Source organism: Siphateles boraxobius, unplaced genomic scaffold (assembly GCF_051911475.1).
Source record: "Siphateles boraxobius isolate OS27281-9 unplaced genomic scaffold, OSU_SipBor_1 54, whole genome shotgun sequence".
Lineage (NCBI taxonomy): Eukaryota > Metazoa > Chordata > Actinopteri > Cypriniformes > Leuciscidae > Siphateles > Siphateles boraxobius.
Window position 1 is genome coordinate 1,540,301 of NW_027509180.1, and position 22,200 is coordinate 1,562,500.

Below are 22,200 nucleotides of genomic sequence, written 5' to 3' on the forward strand. Positions count from 1 at the left end.
TATGCTAGGCGCATCCAAAATAGTATCTAAAGCTCTAGCACACTTACTATCCTCAATTAAAGTTTGGATGCGTGTTTCTAATTCTGAAATCTTCTCCGTCAGCCTGACTGTCTCCTTGCATTTATCACATATAAACCCTATATTGCCGACGAGGAAGGCTATGCTAAACATGTAACATGAAGTGCAGGTGACAATAACAGGACAAGACATTACTCACCGTATTTGTTGACTGATTCTTACTCACCTGGGCTTTTTATGAACTCAAAGGCACGGGCGCGCGAGAGAAAAATAAATAAATAACTGAGCGCACGGGTGGCGCGTTAACAGGCTAGCGAGTTACTAGCGTGTTGTGCTAACAATAACGGAAGCTAGCGATGTCAGGTTAATCTGAGATGTTGTCTAAGCTGTATTTAGTAGTATAAACAACTATAAATGGTAGTAAATGATGGTTCAAAACAGAAAGAAATACAAAGCTAATACGAGGCTTAGACGGAGCTTACAGCCTCGAAGCAAACAAAACACAATAGGCAGCTAGGCAGACAGGAGCAATCGATCAGGATCAGCAATCGATCAGAATCAGCCATCAGCCAAATCAGAATCAGCCAAATTAGTAGTGATACTACCAATATCACTACTAATTTAGGACTGAAATCCTGGATATAACCCGTATCCTTTCAATGAAAAGTGTGTAAATGAGACGATCGATAGGCGAGAGGCCACGCGTGCAATGCTAGCGGGCTAAAGGCTAGTAGCGGAGATTCGGAAAGTTGGATCTAAGTAGCGATATCAAAGCAATCCGATTGTTTTTTATAAGGAATAGTATCGAAGATAAGTTCACATGCTGTAAAAATAGAAAGTGCTTGTTTATAACTGAGTGGTAAAGAAGAACATCAACGATTTATGAATCAATTCGACGGAGCTCCAAACACAAACCGCACGTGCATGCACAGCGAATAATTCATCTGAGTTATCATTTATTAGTAATATTTTGACATATACAACACAAAGATGAGATAAGACATAAGTTATAAAACATTTCTGAAGCTGTGAATGTATTGTCATCAAATTTGGAGCATCCTAAAGTACTAGTATCTAAACTCAGGAAAACTATAGCAAAGACAGATTACTCATCAGTAATGTGCACGGTAATAGGAGAAAAGATGACTCTATTTTTTGAATATTGAGTATTTTTGTGAAGTGTGTTTTTGTGGTTCTGAGAGCATAAATCAGCGTTTGATCTGATTCATCATTGTCACTAGATTCAAAGCATTTTCTTTTCACTTTAAAATAATGGTCCTGCATAGTGACGAGTTAACACTTGAGTAATACGTGTGTTACGGCGTCCAGTCTCCCTGAGTCCATCATTTCTCAACCACGAGCGCCCTCTCCTGAGTTCTAGTGTGTTGCATACTCTCTTATTAGTATGCATCATCTGCGCTGTGACTACCTCCACCTGTTCTGCATTAATCATTGCTCAGCCTTTATCTGCCTCATTGACTCAGTGTTCATTGCGAAGTATTGCCTCTCTATGTGTGCATGTCCGAGCCGTTTCCGTGTATCAAGATTACCCGTATTTCTGATCCTCGCTATACTAACCTACTCTGATTGCCTGCAGCCATCCTCTCGACCCTCTGCCTGATCCGGACACTGATTCAAGCCGCCTGCCAAGACCTTATGCCTGTTCCAGTTTGCTGCATGCACGCCGCCTGCCTCCGTCTTCCAGCCTGATTTCACCCTGCTGCCTGCGCAACCTCATCAGTGGCTACCTGAGTTTATTTCTGACTGTGTCTTTGAGTTATCCTCCAAGAATTCCTGAGTTTATTTCTGTCTGCCTTTGAGTTATTAAAGTAGTTGCAAATGGATCTGCCTCAGCCTTCTGACTCGTTACAGAATACTTCGCCACACGAGGATCCAGCAACTATGACCGCATTAGCCGCAGCGTTCAACTCACAAGCCTCGCAACTGGCTTCCCATCACCATCAGCTTACACGTCTTACAGCTGTGACGGAGGAACTGGTAAAGGCTGTACAAGCTCTACGTACCTCTTCCTCGGGCGCTTCTTCTGATTCTGTCTCTCCGTCGCCGGCGCCGATGTCTCCACTACAGACCACCGCGAGCCCTCGACTCGCGTTACCGGAAAAGTTTGACGGTAATCCAGGTAAATGCAAGGGATTCATCCTTCAATGTTCTCTGTTTCTGAGCCAACAGCCTTCTCAACACCCAACGGACGCCAGCAAGATCCATTTCGTCTCCTCCCTGCTGACCGGCCGCGCACTGGATTGGATGACGGCCGTTTGGAGAACGGATGGCACTGCATTCCGCTCGTACGACGCGTTTCTTCAGGAATTCCGGGCCGTCTTCGAACATTCCAAAGAGGGGAAGGGAGCGGAGGATTTGCTACTGGAACTCACGCAAGGACGTAATTCTGCAGCTGAGTATGCACTAGAATTTCGCACTTTTGCCGCGCAAACTAACTGGACTGATGATTCCCTCAAAGTGATTTTCCGGCGTGGTCTGAGTCACGTGTTACAGGCAGAGCTGGCTTGCCGCGATGAAGGAAGGGATTTCAACCAATATGCTCAACTCGCCATTCAGATTGATAACCTGATGCGCTCACGCCGCGCTGGCATGCGCCCCTCTACCTCCTCTCGCAGTTTTCCTGCGCCACGGTACCACGGTTCCATGCCTTCTGATTCAGGTGAACCCATGCAAATCAACTCGTTTCATATTTCAGATGAGGAAAGAGAACGTCGCCGATCACAGAGACTATGCTTGTACTGTGGAGGGGAAGGTCACGTTCGTCAAAACTGTCCACGTCGGTCTGCCAACAGAGAGAGTGCTGCGGTGAGTCTAACCCTTGACTGTTTAAATCCTAAGTCATGTGTTGTAGTGCCCATAGAATTAACTGTCAATGGTAAATCCGTTTCAGCATCGGCATTGTTGGATTCTGGCGCTGCTGGGAACTTCATGTCACAAGAATTTGCTAACCTACATAGGATTACTCTAATTCCATGCATTTCTCCCCTTTCTGTCGAGGCTGTTGACGGTAGACCGCTGGGCACCGGTCACGTCACTCACCTGTCTCAAGAGTTGCGTATGCGCACCGGGCTGCTACATAGCGAATTGATTCAATTCTACATCCTTCAAGCCCCTCACACACCCGTGATTTTGGGGTTGCCCTGGCTCCGTAAGCATGATCCACTGCTGCAATGGACCTCCGGCCAGATCATCAGCTGGGGAAAAAGCTGCTTCTCCAACTGCCTGTCCTCCATTCAGCCACTTCCAGTGAGGAGCATCCGAGAGATCCCCGGTGACACCGCGCTGAATCGCCTCCCCGCTGTGTTCCACGACCTGGCGGAAGCCTTCAGTAAGTCTAAGGCCACTAAGCTGCCGCCTCACCGCTCCTACGACTGCGCCATTGACTTCTTGCCTGACGCCACACCGCCTAAGGGGCGCATCTTCCCTCTGTCTCAGCCCGAGACTGAAGCCATGCAGAAATACATTGAGGAGGAGCTCGCCAAGGGTTTCATTCGACCATCCACTTCTCCCGCCTCAGCCGGATTTTTCTTCGTTCAGAAGAAGGATGGAGGACTCCGACCATGTATTGATTACAGAGCGCTCAACGATTGCACCGTCAAATTTCGCTATCCTCTGCCTTTGGTTCCGGCTGCACTGGAGCTGCTCCGTAAAGCAAGATACTATACCAAGCTGGACCTGCGAAGTGCATACAACCTGGTTCGTATCCGCGAAGGGGATGAGTGGAAGACGGCCTTTTCTACGTGTACCGGGCACTATGAATACTTGGTTATGCCGTTCGGGCTTTCCAACAGTCCAGCTGTATTCCAATCTTTCATTAATGACGTGTTCCGAGACATGCTCCAACGCCACGTCATCGTCTATATTGACGACATTCTGGTCTACTCTGACTCCCTAGAAGCTCATGTCCAACACGTTCGTGCTGTGCTACAGAGGCTCATCCAGTATCAGCTCTATGCGAAAATGGAGAAGTGTGACTTCCACCAAACCTCTACCTCGTTCTTGGGCTACATCATCAGTCCGGAGGGTGTGGCTATGGATGATGGCAAAGTAAGGGCAGTGGTGGAGTGGTCCCAGCCCACTACTCTGAAGGAGCTGCAGCGCTTCCTAGGGTTCGCAAACTTTTATCGCCGCTTTATCAGAGGGTTCAGCACGGTGGCGGCACCCCTTACCGCGCTGGTTCGCAAGGGTACTTCTCGTCTGCCTTGGAGTGAAGAGGCTGCCCGGGCCTTTAACTGTCTCAAACAGGCTTTTACCTCAGCCCGCATCCTGCATCATCCTGATCCAGAGTCACCTTTTGTGGTTGAAGTGGACGCCTCGAGTACCGGCCTGGGTGCAGTGCTGTCTCAGCGTCAAGGATCGCCTCCCAAACTGTACCCCTGCGCCTATTATTCCAGGAAGCTCAGTCCTGCGGAGAGGAATTACGATGTGGGTGATCGTGAGTTGCTGGCTATGAAGGCAGCCTTTGAAGAGTGGAGGCACTGGCTGGAGGGCTCCACATACCCTTTCATCGTTCTGACTGATCACAAGAACTTGGAGTACCTGCGCTCGGCTAAACTGCTGAATCCCCGTCAGGCCAGGTGGTCTCTGTTCTTTTCTCGCTTCCAGTTCACTGTCACCTATCGTCCGGGCTCGAGGAACGTCAAGGCGGATTCCTTGTCTCGTCAGTTTGATTCTGAGGTAACCATCCAGACTCCAGAGACCATACTCAATCCTGATCTGATCATCAGTCCCATACGGTGGGACATCGAGACCGAACTCGAACTGGCCAATGCTGACTCCGAGACTCCTCCAGAATGCCCCCCGGGGAGGCTCTATGTTCCCGAAGCTCTCCGAGAAGAAGTGCTTAAGCATGTTCATGCCCTGCCCAGTTCCGGACACCCGGGTATCACCTCCACCATCCATCTCCTTCAGAATCGCTTCTGGTGGTCCACCTTGTCCCAGGATGCCAGTCGGTTCGTTCACCAATGCCTAACCTGTAATACCCAGAAAGCTTCCCATCTCATGCCTGCCGGTTTACTTCAACCACTGCCCATACCTCAACGACCCTGGTCTCATATTGCTATCGATTTTATTACGGATCTGCCACCATCTGATGGACACACCACTATCCTCACTGTAATCGACCGCTTCTCCAAGGCCTGCCGCCTCATACCCCTCAGTAAGCTTCCTACAGCCCTGCAAACAGCTGAACACCTCTGTAATCTAGTATTCCGGTTTTATGGTCTGCCTGAAGACATCGTCTCGGACAGGGGTCCTCAATTCACTTCCCGAGTCTGGTCTGCCTTCTTCCAAATGCTCCAAGTTAACGTGAGTCTTACCTCCGGCTACCATCCTCAGGCCAACGGTCAGGTAGAACGACTCAACCAGGAGATCTCCCGTTTCCTCCGGTCCTACTGCCAACTCCATCAGAAGGACTGGAGCCGGTATCTGATGTGGGCAGAATATGCACAAAACTCCATTCAGAAACACTCCACGGGCTTGACTCCGTTCCAGTGTGTTCTCGGATTTCAACCACCCCTGTTTCCCTGGTCAGGTGAGCCCACGAACGTTCCCGCAGTTAATGACTGGCTAAATCGGAGCGAGGAGACCTGGAATCTGGCTCATACACACCTTCAGCGGGCTGTCAACCGTGGTAAGAGGCAGGCTGATCGTCACCGCCGTCCCAACCCAGAGTATCAGCCAGTTCAATGGGTATGGTTATCCACGCGTAATTTGCGTCTAAACCTTCCTTGCAAGAAGCTCAGTCCAAGATTTATGGGGCCTTACAAGATCTTGCGTCAGATAACTCCAGTATCCTTCCGTTTAGCTCTGCCCAGGCATCTGCGAATATCTCCCACTTTCCATGTCTCACTACTCAAACCCGCCACACCTCCCCCTGAGGAAAGGAGGGGAGAATCCGCTGAGCAGTCCTCCCAAGCCATCACTGTGGAGGGTGAGGAAGCCTACCGTGTTCATCAGCTACTGGATTCCAGACGTCGGGGGGGATTTCTGCAGTATTTGGTTGACTGGGAGGGCTCCAGTCCAGAGGAACGGTCTTGGGTCAACTCTGGTGACATTCTGGATCCCTCACTCACTCAAGAGTTTCACCGTACTCATCCTGACAAACCTGCACCTCGTGCTCGTGGCAGACCCCGCCGTCGTCAGCATCCTCGCGCCAGGAGTCGCTCGCAGGGAGGGGGCTCTGTTACGGCGTCCAGTCTCCCTGAGTCCATCATTTCTCAACCACGAGCGCCCTCTCCTGAGTTCTAGTGTGTTGCATACTCTCTTATTAGTATGCATCATCTGCGCTGTGACTACCTCCACCTGTTCTGCATTAATCATTGCTCAGCCTTTATCTGCCTCATTGACTCAGTGTTCATTGCGAAGTATTGCCTCTCTATGTGTGCATGTCCGAGCCGTTTCCGTGTATCAAGATTACCCGTATTTCTGATCCTCGCTATACTAACCTACTCTGATTGCCGTCAGCCATCCTCTCGACCCTCTGCCTGATCCGGACACTGATTCAAGCCGCCTGCCAAGACCTTATGCCTGTTCCAGTTTGCTGCATGCACGCCGCCTGCCTCCGTCTTCGAGTCCGATTTCACCCTGCTGCCTGCGCAACCTCATCAGTGGCTACCTGAGTTTATTTCTGACTGTGTCTTTGAGTTATCCTCCAAGAATTCCTGAGTTTATTTCTGTCTGCCTTTGAGTTATTAAAGTAGTTGCAAATGGATCTGCCTCAGCCTTCTGACTCGTTACAACGTGATACTTTTTATGACCATTCTGAGTAAAAAATATAACATCTCACATCTCAGACACATTAATGTTGTGATTATTAATTAATAATTCTTTATAATTTTTCATAGTAAGTTGATATTTATAACTGAGGCTAATAACTTACAGTAATTATTACTATCTCAGTCCTAAATTTGATATTACTTACTGATTAGTTAAGCTTGTTTCTATATTAGATATATCAGTAGTTGAAGTGTTAATGTAGAACTACTCATTAGTCCTGCATAACTTCCTAGTTAGTTATTAATAACAGAGCATTATTCTCAAGTGTTACTGAAGTGTGTGTGGACAGTTGTAACGCAGTTCAGATGTTATATATAACACAACAGTGATCTGACATGTGATGCAGTTTTATTCCACAGCAGAAGAAAAACTACCAGCAGCCGAAAGACTCTGAGACAATCCAGGGATTCAATCACTTTCAGTGTGAAGAAACCATTAGTGTTTACACATGTTTATGCTCATGTCTTTCTGAAAATATTCCAATAATCTGACTGGCCTCATATGAACCTGTATTTGTGTGATTAAACTGTGTGATAGTGTGATTAATACAGGTTATTATTCCTCAACATTTACCTCACATTTGAAATGAAACGTATTTTCCTTTTCAGGTTTGATTGTGCAAAAATCTTGTAACATCAATGTCTCTCTGGGAGAATCAGTGGTTTTGCCCTGTCATATTCCTCCAAACTTACTAACTGAGGATCTGAAGGTGGAATGGAGAAGAAGAAGAAGAAGAAGAAGAAGAAACTCAGAGACTTTAGTTCATCTGTATGAAGATGGAGCAGAGAAACATCAGCAGGATTATAAAGATAGAGCTCATTTACTTACTGAACACATTAAACATGGAAACGTCTCCCTCCGTCTGAAAAACCTGAGAGCTGGAGATGAAGGACGATACACATGTACAGTTCACAGCAAGAGGGAGTGTGTGTTTTCTGCCCAGACAAATGTGGTTCTGAGTAAGTAAACAGATGAAAACAAATCAAACTCAACTCTTAATAGTTAATCAACAATACAGTAGTGAGTATTATATATTCAGGATTTTTATTTGTATATTATAATCAGGGCTATAGCTGAACTATATGATCAAGATTACATATTCAGATGTCATATATATGTTACATCTGGTGTCTACAGTGATATGATATGAATCTATTGCTGTGTATAGTATATGGGATTATTGCACATACAGTGCAATAATTACACTTACTAATTACACAATTATTGCACTTACGGATGTTCAACAAAATACTTAAGAAACATGCATTTCGTCCCTCTGAAAAAATTGCACATTTCCACTTTTGCAGTATATTGTAATGACAGTGTTTTTCTGATCTGAAACTGGAAAAGTTTTCATTCAGCACATTTAAGAGCAATTTGAAACATATCTCGGATTGTTTGCTATTGAAATAATTCATTCACAAAATTATAAAACTGAAAACGTCTCGGTTACGTATGTAACCCTCGTTCCCTGAGTAGGGAACGGAGACGTTACGTCGGATGACGACGAATGGGGTTTCGCTTAGAACACCTATCGACTTCGAGTATTACAATACGAGCCAATGGCAAAGAAATGCCATGGGTCTGCGGAATTTGCATAGCGTATCTCAGCCCCACCTCGTGGGTATAAAAGGAGGACGCCGGCAACATGCAGATATGTTTCTTCGCTGAGGAGCCAAGACTGAGCTCAGGCGATCCCCGCGGTTCAGCAGAAAGTGGCAGGCAGACGTAACGTCTCCGTTCCCTACTCAGGGAACGAGGGTTACATACGTAACCGAGACGTTCCCTTTCATTGTCACTCCGAGTTACGTCGGATGACGACAAATTGGGTTACCAGTCTAATCACGCCACCTTCTCGGCTGTCTTCCAGTGCCCTGCATAAATCTCAGATCCTTGTCGTGAGATTGGCACGGACGAAGGACTCCTATCTAGCACAGGAATACCAAGGTACACTGGGGAGCATATCCCATAGTTTAGAGGAAATATGCAAAATATTGCCAGCCCAACGGGGGGGATTTAGAGAATATACATATGACCCGAAGGATGCATATGGAGAACACTGGGGTGTCCAGGCGCAGGTGGAATATTTCAACCCCAGGGGTGGCAAGGTGGCTTGCCAAGGGAAAGACACATGCTCAGAGAGGCTTACAGTGGAAATACACATGTGGGGGTCGCTCAGAGGAGGGACCATGCACACGGGAGGCACCTAGCCGACGCGTAGGCAATAGACACTGGCGCCGACGTCAGGAGTGCTGGAGGAACTCAGGGCTTTCGGAGAAGCTCACCTGAGGAAAATATCGCACGTATCCAGTCCATGGAGTGGAATGGCGAGCAAGCGAAGACACCTGAGCGGATCCAGTACTAGCTGGTTGAAGCGAGTACATGAGAGGACACTGGCTCCACTCGGAGATTGTAGAATCTGGCGAATGTGTTAGGTGTCGCCCAGCCTGCAGCTCTGCAGATGTCTGTTAGCGAGGCGCCATGCGCTAGAGCCCAAGAGGACGCCACGCTCCGGGTGGAGTGGGCTGTCAAACCAAGGGGGCACGTTCGGCCTTGCTATTGGTAAGCCAAAGCAATGGCGTCCACTATCCAGTGGGAGAACCTCTGCTTTGAGAGAGCCTTTCCCTTCACTCTCCCACCATAACAGACAAAGAGCTGGTCTGAGGTCCTGAAACACTGTGTCCTGTCTACGTAAGCACGGAGAGCGCGTACTGGACAGAGCAGTGCCAAGGCTGGGTCTGCCTCCTCCAGGGGCAGCGTTTGCTGGTTCACCACCTGGTCCCGGAAGGGAGTGGTGGGAACCTTGGGCACATATCCAGGCCGGGGTCTCAGGATCACGTGAGAGTGACCAGGCCCGAATTCCAGGCACACTTCGTCAACGGAGAATGCGTGCAGGTCCCCTACCCTCTTGATGGAGGCCAATGCAACCAGGAGCGCTGTCTTCATAGACAGGAACTTAAGCTCACCTGATTGCAAAGGCTCGAAGGGAGCCCTCTGCAAGGCATTTAACACCACTGAGAGGTCCCAAGAGGGAACGAGAGGAGGGCGAGGAGGATTCAGTCTCCTCGCTCCTCTCAGGAACCTGATGATCAGGTCGTGCTTCCCCAGAGACTTACCTTCAACTGTTTCGTGACATGCGGCGATAGCGGCTAACTACGCGTTCAAGGTGGAGGGAGACAGCCTTCGCTCCAGCCCATCTTGCAGGAAGGAAAGTACAACACTGATCGAGCATCTCCTGGGGTCTTCTCGGCGAGAAGAGCACCAGTCGACGAAGAGGTTCCACTTCAACGCATAAACATGTCTCGTGGACGATGCTCTAGCGGAAGTGATGGTTGCCGCCACCGCTGGTGGCAGGGTACTCAAACCTGCCTCGTCCCGTCCAGGAGCCACACATGGAGCCTCCAAAGATCGGGTCGAGGGTGCCAGAGGGTGCAGGAGATCCTTCCTCAGAGGGATTGGCCAAGGAGGTGCTGTCGCGAGGAGTATCAGTTCGGAGAACCAGGTCCTGGTGGGCCAGTACGGCGCAACCAAAATGACCTGCTCCTCGTCCTCCTTGATCTTGCACAAGGTCTGTGCGAGAAGGCTCACTGGGGGAACGCATATTTGCGTAGACCCCACGGCCAGCTGTGCGCCAGTGCATCCGTGCCGAGGGAGCCCTCGGACAGGGAGTAATACAGGGCGCAATGGGATGAGTCGTGGGAGGCAAACAGGTCTATCTGTGCGTCCCCGAACTGGTCCCAAATCAGCTGGACCGACTGGGGATGGAGTCGCCATTCGCCGGAGATGGGCCGAAACCATGACAGCTCGTCGGCTGCAAAGTTCCGATCTCCTGGAATGTAGATAGCACGAAGGGACCTCAGGTGCTTCTGACTCCATAAGAGGAGGTGGCGTGCGAGTTGCGACATACGGCGGGAGCGTAGGCCACCTTGATGGCTGATGTACGCTACTGTCGCGGTATTGTCTGAGCGGACTAGTACGTGTTGACCCTTAAGCAACGTGTGGAAGCGGTGCAGGGCAAGGCGTACTGCCAGCAACTCGAGGCAATTGACATGCAGAAGGCGCTGGGCCCGGGGGCGGCGCACACTGCGGTCCTAGAACTCTGTGACAGAGGGGGATGAGAGCGGCGAGGCCCGGGGGCGTCGCGCACTGTCATCCGGCTCTGTGTGCTCAGTGATGGGTGTATCGGTTCTTTCTCGGGAGAACAAAAGACTCTCCCCCGGCCCTCCACCGGGGAAAGGAGTGGTCCTGCTACCAACTCCTGGAGAGAACTGAGTCCCATCTCTGAGGAGCCCGTCTCAAGAGCGCCGCTTAACCTGGCATGAAGCGGGGGGCGGGGCTAGAGAGGGCTATGGCGTCCGCCCGCGGCTTCCAGAGCCGGCCCGGGTTAAGGGCGGGGTGGGAACCGCGGAAGGGCGCCTTCGGCGGTGGGCAGACCGAGGGATCTGAGCGGACGGCGGGGCCGTCGGGACAGAATCAACGTCAGTCTGCACATGGGCGGTTGAGGGCTGTTGGGCAAAGCCCTCAACCGCACCGCCGAAGAGGCCGACCTGAGATATGGGAATGTCGGACGGACGGGGCCGCGTGACATTCAGCACATCAGACAGGTTCAGCCACAGAATGGTGGGCATCACCTGACCCAGGGAGCGTACGGCCACTTCCGTCGCTCGGAGAGCAAGGTCAGTGGCGGCGCGCAGCTCAGTAAGAGCCCTGGGTCAGTCCCGCCCTCGTGCAGGTCCATGAGCATCTGGGTCAGGTAGACCAGCAGAATGACCATGGTCTGCAGGGAGGCGGCTGCCAGTCCCGTGGCACTATAGGATCTCGCCACAAGTGTAGACGAAACCTACAGGCCACGGACGGGTGCTTAGGATTGCGCCGAGAAGAAGCACTCTGAGGACACATAGCATCACAACAGAGCGTTCAGCCGGGGGGACCCCAGTGTACCCATGGCAGCGGCCCCATCGAGGGTAGGAAAGGCTGATGAGATCAGCGAGCGGTCCGAGATGACCAGGGGGTCTTCTATGACTTCGAGATCTCATCATGCACGTCCGGGAGGGAAGGTATTGGGGTTTGCCGTGGACGAGGGTCGGCGACCTTACCCAAAACCAATCGTCCCAGGAAAGCATGGCCATCATCCCCGGATCAGACTCAGGCACAGCCTTATGCACACCAGAAGGTGGCGGCTGTGACGAGTCGTCACTTCCAGAGAATCAATCCCACCTTGTGAAGCTGCTACAAACATAGTATCTTCCCCTGTAGCTTCAAATGACCAACATGTCTTGTTCCAGACCAACACCCTCAGATCACCCTGGCCACCAGCCGAAGAACGGGGGGTGGATGAGGGGACTCTCACTCTTGCGAGTTCACCGAGTCTCGACCTTAATGACGCGATGTCATGTTCCCACAGAGAGAACATGAGTCATCCACGAGCGCTGCTCTAGTATGAACAAGCCCAAACATACTAGACAACGCTCGTGCCCATCAGAGTCCGATACCAAGCTGCCGCAACCATTCATTTTTTTTTTTTTTTTGAAATGCACGGGCGAGCCGTCTTTAAAAAGACGTGCCGCGTGCGAGCTCTTTTTGTGAGAGGAGAGAAAACTCCGCGATGTTGAAGCGAGCAGGGAAAAACACACTCACTGGCAGATCACTGCACAGATCAGCAGGCAATGTGAATTCGCTGCAATCGCCGTCACACCAACGCCGGAGATTGGCTCGTCTCGTAGAGTGAAGTCAGAAATGGCTGTGGAGTGAAGAGATACTCTTGGCTCCGAAGCGAAAACATATCTGCATGTTGCCGGCGTCCTCCTTTTATACCCACGAGGTGGGGCGGAGATACGCTATGCAAATTCCGCAGACCCATGGCATTTCTTTGCCATTGGCTCGTTTTGTAATACTCAAAGTCGATAGGTGTTCTAAGCGAAACCCCATTCGTCGTCATCCGACGTAACTCGGAGTGACAACGAAAGGGAACACATAATTTTTTGTTGTATTTTGGATATTAAACCAAATTATTTCATTAATAGCAAGTTGTGAATGATGGACTAGCTGTTATTCAAGTGTGGTGTGTTTTGAATTTTGTACTAAATTTTGTACTAAAGTTTTTCTTTCTTTTGTACTAATAGTTTTTGCACATTAACACATGTTTCTATTCCTTTATAGAGTTTGTTATGTCTGGTAAATTCATTCCTCTGGGATCTTCAGTGGATTTGCCCTGTCAGGTTGACAAAAGCTTGTTACAGAAAAGTCTGAAGGTGGAATGGAGAAGAACAAGAAGAACAGATTCAGAAACAGAAACAGATTCAGATACTTTAGTTCATCTGTATGAAGACGGAGCGAGTCGAGCAGAGAAACAGCACAAGGACTTTCACAAAAGAGCTCATTTCTCAGATAAGAAGATTAAAGATGGAAACTTCTCCCTCTGCCTGAAAAAGCTGAGAGCTGAAGATGAAGGAGTATACAGATGTAAAGTGTACACGGACGAGCAGTGTGTGTTTTCAACCAATACAGAGTTGAAAGTACAGAGTAAGTGAAAAAAAAAGAAAGAAACTGTGCGGTTGTAGCCATGATCAATATATAACTTTGATTAAGCAATATAGTTACAATAAAAATAGCATTTCCAGATTTTTAATAAAATTAGTTTGATACATTTAAATGATAAATATATTTGTCTGGGCTTATCATATATTATTAATTATACATAAACGTACACTCAAAAAAATGATATGTTGGCTTTAATTCACTTTTTTATGTCAACAGGTTCCACATAACTGGGTTACGTTAAACAAACATAATTTGTTCATGTAACTTCAACATAATGGAATTAAGAAATAGAAAAGGAGATCTGATGGTGTTGGTTATGTTTTAACATAATCATTATTTCACAATTATTTGACCTGAGTCACTGAACTCATATATAGGCCAATTTCTGATTATAACAGCACTGTCATTTAGAGCATAATATAGGCACACACAGACATCAAGAATTAGCGTATGAATCTCAACAATGGTGACAAACAGATCACCTCGGAACATAAGCTCATTATTTATTCATGCAGCAATGCATGATGGGAGCCATGAATGAGTTTTGATTGGTGGCACCCAGAATGCACTGCAACATGCTTTATAATTGTCACCATTGTTGAGATTCACAGGCTGATTCTTCATGTCTGTGTGTGCCGACATAAAATATTTTGTTTTGAAGTTTATTTTTTTATTTTTTTTATTTGATCATTTTGAATTCATTGAAAAGGCTAACAATGGAATGGTCTACAATGGCAGTGCTGCTATAATCCATAAGGTAAACTTAACTCAGAAATTGGGTTCTAAATGAGTTCAGTGATTCAGGTCAAATGATTGTGATATAATGGTTATGTTAAAACATTTTTACATTTACATTTATTCATTTAGCTGACGCTTTTATCCAAAGCGACTTACAATTGCTATATATTTCAGAGGTCGCACGCCTCTGGAGCAACTAGGGGTTAAGTGTCTTGCTCAGGTACACATTGGTGTCTCACAGTGGATTCAAACCCGGGTCTCTCACACCAAAGGCATGTGTCTTATCCACTGCGCCACCACCACCCAAAACACAACCAACACTGTTATAACTGTTACAACTCATGTACAGCAGCCGAACATAATCTAAAGTTAACGATGTGAGGATCAAGAGTCCAACTAAAACACACACTGATCTCCATAATAGTGACCTGAACATTCTGGTTTTCTCCTTCAGTGATTCTGCTTGTTAACATCAGGTGTCTTCAATAATGCTCAATCATCACTCAATTATTCACTTAATTATCTCATTAACTTTACCACTGCTTCAGTGTTCATTTAACACTCAGCTCAGAGTTTAATTGGGTCGCTTAAAATTACTTAATTCCATGATGTTGAAGTTACATGTGAACAAATTATGTTTGTTTAACGTAACCCAGTTATGTGGGAACTGTTGACATAAAAAGTTAATTATAGCCAACATATTTTTTTTAGTGTATTAATTTTGAATGAGCAGCATTTATATCTGAGCATGTATTTATATGCTTTATCAGCTGGTTCTGGGTTTGTACATGTGAATGTCTTTGGAAAGTAAATTCCCACTCAATTACAGACAAGAAATCAAGAAATGAAATGATTATAAAAGCTATTAGCAGATAATATAAAACAATCCCAGTTAGTGTAATGAATTATGTTGGTTTTGACCTGAGAAACACATCTCTTCTCAGCAGAAACTCTGAACTCATGATTCCTCTATTATACACTGATACACTGCCTTTACATGTTGCTTTAGCTTCTTCATGAATGATTCGACACAGAACACAGAAAATCAGAAGATGTTTAGAGACTCGAGTAGAAAGTATCACAACAGAAAATAAGTATTTCACATATATAATTCAGAAAACACAGCAAATTAAACTGTGGATATCTAGTTTAATAAAGTGCTTTGAACAAATGCTGATTATCTTTCAAAGATTTGATTAAATAACAAACTTTACATGAACCGAATCCAGAGATAATTTCTTCTTCATCAGCGCTTGATGGTGATTTTCTCAGACGGGTTGATTATAAAACACCTGTGTGTCCTTTACTGTTGTGTGTGCTTTACTGTTGTGTGTGCTTTACTGTTGTGTGTGCTTTACTGTTGTGTGTGCTTTACTGTCGTGTGTGCTTTACTGTTGTGTGTCCTTTACTGTTGTGTGTGCTTTACTGTTGTGTGTCCTTTACTGTTGTGTGTCCTTTACTGTTGTGTGTGCTTTACTGTTGTGTGTGCTTTACTGTTGTGTGTGTGCTTTACTGTTGTGTGTCCTTTACTGTTGTGTGTGCTTTACTGTTGTGTGTGCTTTACTGTTGTGTGTGTGCTTTACTGTTGTGTGTCCTTTACTGTTGTGTGTGCTTTACTGTTGTGTGTGTGCTTTACTGTTGTGTGTGTGTGCTTTACTGTTGTGTGTGCTTTACTGTTGTGTGTGTGCTTTACTGTTGTGTGTGTGTGCTTTACTGTTGTGTGTGTTTTACTGTTGTGTGTCCTTTACTGTTGTGTGTCCTTTACTGTTGTGTGTGTGCTTTACTGTTGTGTGTGCTTTACTGTTGTGTGTGCTTTACTGTTGTGTGTGTGCTTTACTGTTGTGTGTGTGCTTTACTGTTGTGTGTCCTTTACTGTTGTGTGTGCTTTACTGTTGTGTGTCCTTTACTGTTGTGTGTCCTTTACTGTTGTGTGTGCTTTACTGTTGTGTGTCCTTTACTGTTGTGTGTCCTTTACTGTTGTGTGTGCTTTACTGTTTTGTGTGTGCTTTACTGTTGTGTGTCCTTTACTGTTGTGTATGCTTTACTGTTGTGTGTCCTTTACTGTTGTGTGTGCTTTACTGTTGTGTGTGTGCTTTACTGTTGTGTGTGCTTTACTGTTGTGTGTGTGCTTTAATGTTGTGTGTGTGCTTTACTGTTGTGTGTGTGCTTTACTGTTGTGTGTGTGCTTTACTGTTGTGTGTCCTTTACTGTTGTGTGTGCTTTACTGTTGTGTGTCCTTTACTGTTGTGTGTCCTTTACTGTTGTGTGTGCTTTACTGTTGTGTGTCCTTTACTGTTGTGTGTTGTGTGTGCTTTACTGTTGTGTGTGCTTTACTGTTGTGTGTGTGCTTTACTGTTGTGTGTCCTTTACTGTTGTGTGTCCTTTACTGTTGTGTGTCCTTTACTGTTGTGTGTCCTTTACTGTTGTGTGTGCTTTACTGTTGTGTGTCCTTTACTGTTGTGTGTCATTTACTGTTGTGTGTGCTTTACTGTTGTGTGTGTGCTTTACTGTTGTGTGTGTGCTTTACTGTTGTGTGTGCTTTACTGTTGTGTGTGCTTTACTGTTGTGTGTGTGCTTTACTGTTGTGTGTGTGCTTTACTGTTGTGTGTGCTTTACTGTTGTGTGTGCTTTACTGTAGTGTGTCCTTTACTGTTGTGTGTGCTTTACTGTTGTGTGTGCTTTACTGTTGTGTGTGCTTTACTGTTGTGTGTGTGCTTTACTGTTGTGTGTGTGCTTTACTGTTGTGTGTGTGCTTTACTGTTGTGTGTGCTTTACTGTTGTGTGTGTGCTTTACTGTTGTGTGTGTGCTTTACTGTTGTGTGTGTGCTTTACTGTTGTGTGTGTGCTTTACTGTTGTGTGTGCTTTACTGTTGTGTGTGTGCTTTACTGTTGTGTGTGTGCTTTACTGTTGTGTGCGCTTTACTGTTGTGTGTGTGCTTTACTGTTGTGTGTGCTTTACTGTTGTGTGTGCTTTACTGTTTTGTGTCCTTTACTGTTGTGTGTGCTTTACTGTTGTGTGTGTGCTTTACTGTTGTGTGTGTGCTTTACTGTTGTGTGTGTGCTTTACTGTTGTGTGTGCTTTACTGTTGTGTGTGCTTTACTGTTGTGTGTGTGCTTTACTGTTGTGTGTCCTTTACTGTTGTGTGTGCTTTACTGTTGTGTGTCCTTTACTGTTGTGTGTCCTTTACTGTTGTGTGTGCTTTACTGTTGTGTGTGTGCTTTACTGTTGTGTGTGATTTACTGTTGTGTGTGTGCTTTACTGTTGTGTGTCCTTTACTGTTGTGTATGCTTTACTGTTGTGTATGCTTTACTGTTGTGTGTCGTTTACTGTTGTGTGTGCTTTACTGTTGTGTGTGTGCTTTACTGTTGTGTGTGCTTTACTGTTGTGTGTGTGCTTTACTGTTGTGTGTGTGCTTTACTGTTGTGTGTGTGCTTTACTGTTGTGTGTGTGCTTTACTGTTGTGTGTCCTTTACTGTTGTGTGTCCTTTACTGTTGTGTGTCCTTTACTGTTGTGTGTGCTTTACTGTTGTGTGTGTGCTTTACTGTTGTGTGTGTGCTTTACTGTTGTGTGTGTGCTTTACTGTTGTGTGTGCTTTACTGTTGTGTGTGTGCTTTACTGTTGTGTGTGCTTTACTGTTGTGTGTGCTTTACTGTTGTGTGTCCTTTACTGTTGTGTGTGCTTTACTGTTGTGTGTGTGCTTTACTGTTGTGTGTGTGCTTTACTGTTGTGTGTGCTTTACTGTTGTGTGTGTGCTTTACTGTTGTGTGTGCTTTACTGTTGTGTGTGCTTTACTGTTGTGTGTCCTTTACTGTTGTGTGTGCTTTACTGTTGTGTGTGTGCTTTACTGTTGTGTGTGTGCCTTACTGTTGTGTGTGTGCTTTACTGTTGTGTGTGCTTTACTGTTGTGTGTGCTTTACTGTTGTGTGTGTGCTTTACTGTTGTGTGTCCTTTACTGTTGTGTGTGCTTTACTGTTGTGTGTCCTTTACTGTTGTGTGCCCTTTACTGTTGTGTGTGCTTTACTGTTGTGTGTGTGCTTTACTGTTGTGTGTGCTTTACTGTTGTGTGTGTGCTTTACTGTTGTGTGTCCTTTACTGTTGTGTATGCTTTACTGTTGTGTATGCTTTACTGTTGTGTGTCGTTTACTGTTGTGTGTGCTTTACTGTTGTGTGTGTGCTTTACTGTTGTGTGTGCTTTACTGTTGTGTGTGTGCTTTACTGTTGTGTGTGTGCTTTACTGTTGTGTGTGTGCTTTACTGTTGTGTGTCCTTTACTGTTGTGTGTGCTTTACTGTTGTGTGTGTGCTTTACTGTTGTGTGTGTGCTTTACTGTTGTGTGTGCTTTACTGTTGTGTGTCCTTTACTGTTGTGTGTGTGCTTTACTGTTGTGTGTGTGCTTTACTGTTGTGTGTGCTTTACTGTTGTGTGTGTGCTTTACTGTTGTGTGTGCTTTACTGTTGTGTGTCCTTTACTGTTGTGTGTGTGCTTTACTGTTGTGTGTGCTTTACTGTTGTGTGTGTGCTTTACTGTTGTGTATGCTTTACTGTTGTGTGTCGTTTACTGTTGTGTGTCCTTTACTGTTGTGTGTGTGCTTTACTGTTGTGTGTGCTTTACTGTTGTGTGTGCTTTACTGTTGTGTGTCCTTTACTGTTGTGTGTGCTTTACTGTTGTGTGTGCTTTACTGTTGTGTGTGTGCTTTACTGTTGTGTGTGTGCTTTACTGTTGTGTGTGTGCTTTACTGTTGTGTGTGTGCTTTACTGTTGTGTGTGTGCTTTACTGTTGTGTGTGCGCTTTACTGTTGTGTGTGTGCTTTACTGTTGTGTGTGCTTTACTGTTGTGTGTGCTTTACTGTTGTGTGTCCTTTACTGTTGTGTGTGCTTTACTGTTGTGTGTGCTTTACTGTGGTGTGTCCTTTACTGTTGTGTGTGCTTTACTGTTGTGTGTGCTTTACTGTTGTGTGTCCTTTACTGTTGTGTGTGCTTTACTGTTGTGTGTGTGCTTTACTGTTGTGTGTGCTTTACTGTTGTGTGTGCTTTACTGTTGTGTGTGTGCTTTACTGTTGTGTGTGCTTTACTGTTGTGTGTGCTTTACTGTTGTGTGTGCTTTACTGTTGTGTGTGCTTTACTGTTGTGTGTGTGCTTTACTGTTGTGTGTGTGCTTTACTGTTGTGTGTGTGCTTTACTGTTGTGTGTGCTTTACTGTTGTGTGTGTGCTTTACTGTTGTGGGTGTGCTTTACTGTTGTGTGTGCTTTACTGTTGTGTGTCTGCTTTACTGTTGTGTGTGTTGTGTGTGTGCTTTACTGTTGTGTGTGTGCTTTACTGTTGTGTGTGCTTTACTGTTGTGTGTTTGCTTTACTGTTGTGTGTGTGCTTTACTGTTGTGTGTGTGCTTTACTGTTGTGTGTGTGCTTTACTGTTGTGTGTGCTTTACTGTTGTGTGTGCTTTACTGTTTTGTGTGCTTTACTGTTGTGTGTGCTTTACTGTTGTGTGTCCTTTACTGTTGTGTGTGTGCTTTACTGTTGTGTGTGTGCTTTACTGTTGTGTATGCTTTACTGTTGTGTGTCCTTTACTGTTGTGTGTGTCCTTTACTGTTGTGTGTGTGCTTTACTGTTGTGTATGCTTTACTGTTGTGTGTCCTTTACTGTTGTGTGTGTGCTTTACTGTTGTGTGTCTGCTTTACTGTTGTGTGTGTGCTTTACTGTTGTGTGTGTGTGCTTTACTGTTGTGTGTGTGTGCTTTACTGTTGTGTGTGCTTTACTGTTGTGTGTCCTTTACTGTTGTGTGTGTGCTTTACTGTTGTGTGTCCTTTACTGTTGTGTGTGTGCTTTACTGTTGTGTGTGCTTTACTGTTGTGTGTGTGCTTTACTGTTGTGTGTGCTTTACTGTTGTGTGTCCTTTACTGTTGTGTGTGTGCTTTACTGTTGTGTGTCCTTTACTGTTGTGTGTGTGCTTTACTGTTGTGTGTGCTTTACTGTTGTGTGTCCTTTACTGTTGTGTGTGTGCTTTACTGTTGTGTGTGCTTTACTGTTGTGTGTCCTTTACTGTTGTGTGTGTGCTTTACTGTTGTGTGTGCTTTACTGTCGTGTGTGCTTTACTGTTGTGTGTCCTTTACTGTTGTGTGTCCTTTACTGTTGTGTGTGCTTTACTGTTGTGTGTGTGCTTTACTGTTGTGTGTGCTTTACTGTTGTGTGTCCTTTACTGTTGTGTGTCCTTTACTGTTGTGTGTGCTTTACTGTTGTGTGTCCTTTACTGTTGTGTGTGCTTTACTGTTGTGTGTCCTTTACTGTTGTGTGTGCTTTACTGTTGTGTGTCCTTTACTGTTGTGTGTCCTTTACTGTTGTGTGTGTGCTTTACTGTTGTGTGTGCTTTACTGTTGTGTGTGCTTTACTGTTGTGTGTGCTTTACTGTTGTGTGTGCTTTACTGTTGTGTGTCCTTTACTGTTGTGTGTGTGCTTTACTGTTGTGTGTGCTTTACTGTTGTGTGTGCTTTACTGTTGTGTGTCCTTTACTGTTGTGTGTGTGCTTTACTGTTGTGTGTGCTTTACTGTTGTGTGTGCTTTACTGTTGTGTGTCCTTTACTGTTGTGTGTCCTTTACTGTTGTGTGTGTGCTTTACTGTTGTGTGTCCTTTACTGTTGTGTGTGTGCTTTACTGTTGTGTGTGCTTTACTGTTGTGTGTCCTTTACTGTTGTGTGTGTGCTTTACTGTTGTGTGTGCTTTACTGTTGTGTGTGCTTTACTGTTGTGTGTGCTTTACTGTTGTGTGTGCTTTACTGTTGTGTGTCCTTTACTGTTGTGTGTCCTTTACTGTTGTGTGTGTGCTTTACTGTTGTGTGTCCTTTACTGTTGTGTGTGTGCTTTACTTTTGTGTGTGCTTTAGGCAAGGCAAGGCAAGTTTATTTATATAGCACATTTCATTACATAGAAGAAATTAAAATAATCAAAAGAAATCAGAATAATTAAAACTTATTCTGTTTATTTAAGTGTGCTTTACTGTTGTGTGTGCTTTACTGTTGTGTGTGTCCTTTACTGTTGTGTGTGTGCTTTACTGTTGTGTGTGTGCTTTACTGTTGTGTGTGCTTTACTGTTGTGTGTGCTTTACTGTTGTGTGTCCTTTACTGTTGTGTGTGTGCTTTACTGTTGTGTGTGCTTTACTGTTGTGTGTGTGCTTTACTGTTGTGTGTGCTTTACTGTTGTGTGTGTGCTTTACTGTTGTGTGTGCTTTACTGTTGTGTGTGTGCTTTACTGTTGTGTATGCTTTACTGTTGTGTGTGCTTTACTGTTGTGTGTCCTTTACTGTTGTGTGTGTGCTTTACTGTTGTGTATGCTTTACTGTTGTGTGTGTGCTTTACTGTTGTGTATGCTTTACTGTTGTGTGTGTGCTTTACTGTTGTGTATGCTTTACTGTTGTGTGTGCTTTACTGTTGTGTGTCCTTTACTGTTGTGTGTGTGCTTTACTGTTGTGTGTGTGCTTTACTGTTGTGTGTGTGCTTTACTGTTGTGTATGCTTTACTGTTGTGTGTGCTTTACTGTTGTGTGTCCTTTACTGTTGTGTGTGTGCTTTACTGTTGTGTGTGTGCTTTACTGTTGTGTGTGCTTTACTGTTGTGTGTGCTTTACTGTTGTGTGTGTGCTTTACTGTTGTGTGTGCTTTACTGTTGTGTGTGCTTTACTGTTGTGTGTCCTTTACTGTTGTGTGTGTGCTTTACTGTTGTGTGTGCTTTACTGTTGTGTGTGCTTTACTGTTGTGTGTGCTTTACTGTTGTGTGTGCTTGTGGAGACGTTATGTAATTGTGTGTGGTGATGATGATGATGATGATGATGATGATGATGATGATGATGATGATGATGATGATGATGATGATGATGATGATGATGATGGGGTCAGTTCTCTCACTGATGTAAATTCAGATGTAAAATCATATGTGACGGTTTATTAACCCTTAATAAATGTTTGGCCTTTTTAATGCAATTTTTGTTTTATAAAATGTGCCTCACTTTTTTTGCCTTAAGATTTCACATAAATGTTTCATTTGCAGGATTCATTGTGGAACCTTGTTGTCACACACCTGTTCCTCTGGGATCTTCAGTGGTTCTGCCCTGTTATGATG

At 45.4% G+C, this 22,200-nt stretch overlaps 1 protein-coding gene across 10 annotated transcripts in view; it reads left to right on the forward strand.

Annotated features, from left to right (window-relative positions):
* The window catches only part of LOC143714402 (uncharacterized), a 122,387-nt gene that overhangs the window by 56,707 nt on the left and 43,480 nt on the right, over positions 1-22,200 (forward strand). For all 10 annotated transcript variants that reach the window (XM_077205519.1, XM_077205515.1, XM_077205516.1 and 7 more), the window contains 3 exons: positions 7,425-7,775; positions 12,976-13,338; positions 22,129-22,200. The exon at positions 22,129-22,200 is cut by the window's right edge and continues 288 nt beyond it. In XM_077205519.1, coding sequence (XP_077061634.1) covers positions 7,425-7,775; positions 12,976-13,338; positions 22,129-22,200 — 786 coding nt within the window. The remainder of the gene's footprint in view (positions 1-7,424; positions 7,776-12,975; positions 13,339-22,128) is intronic.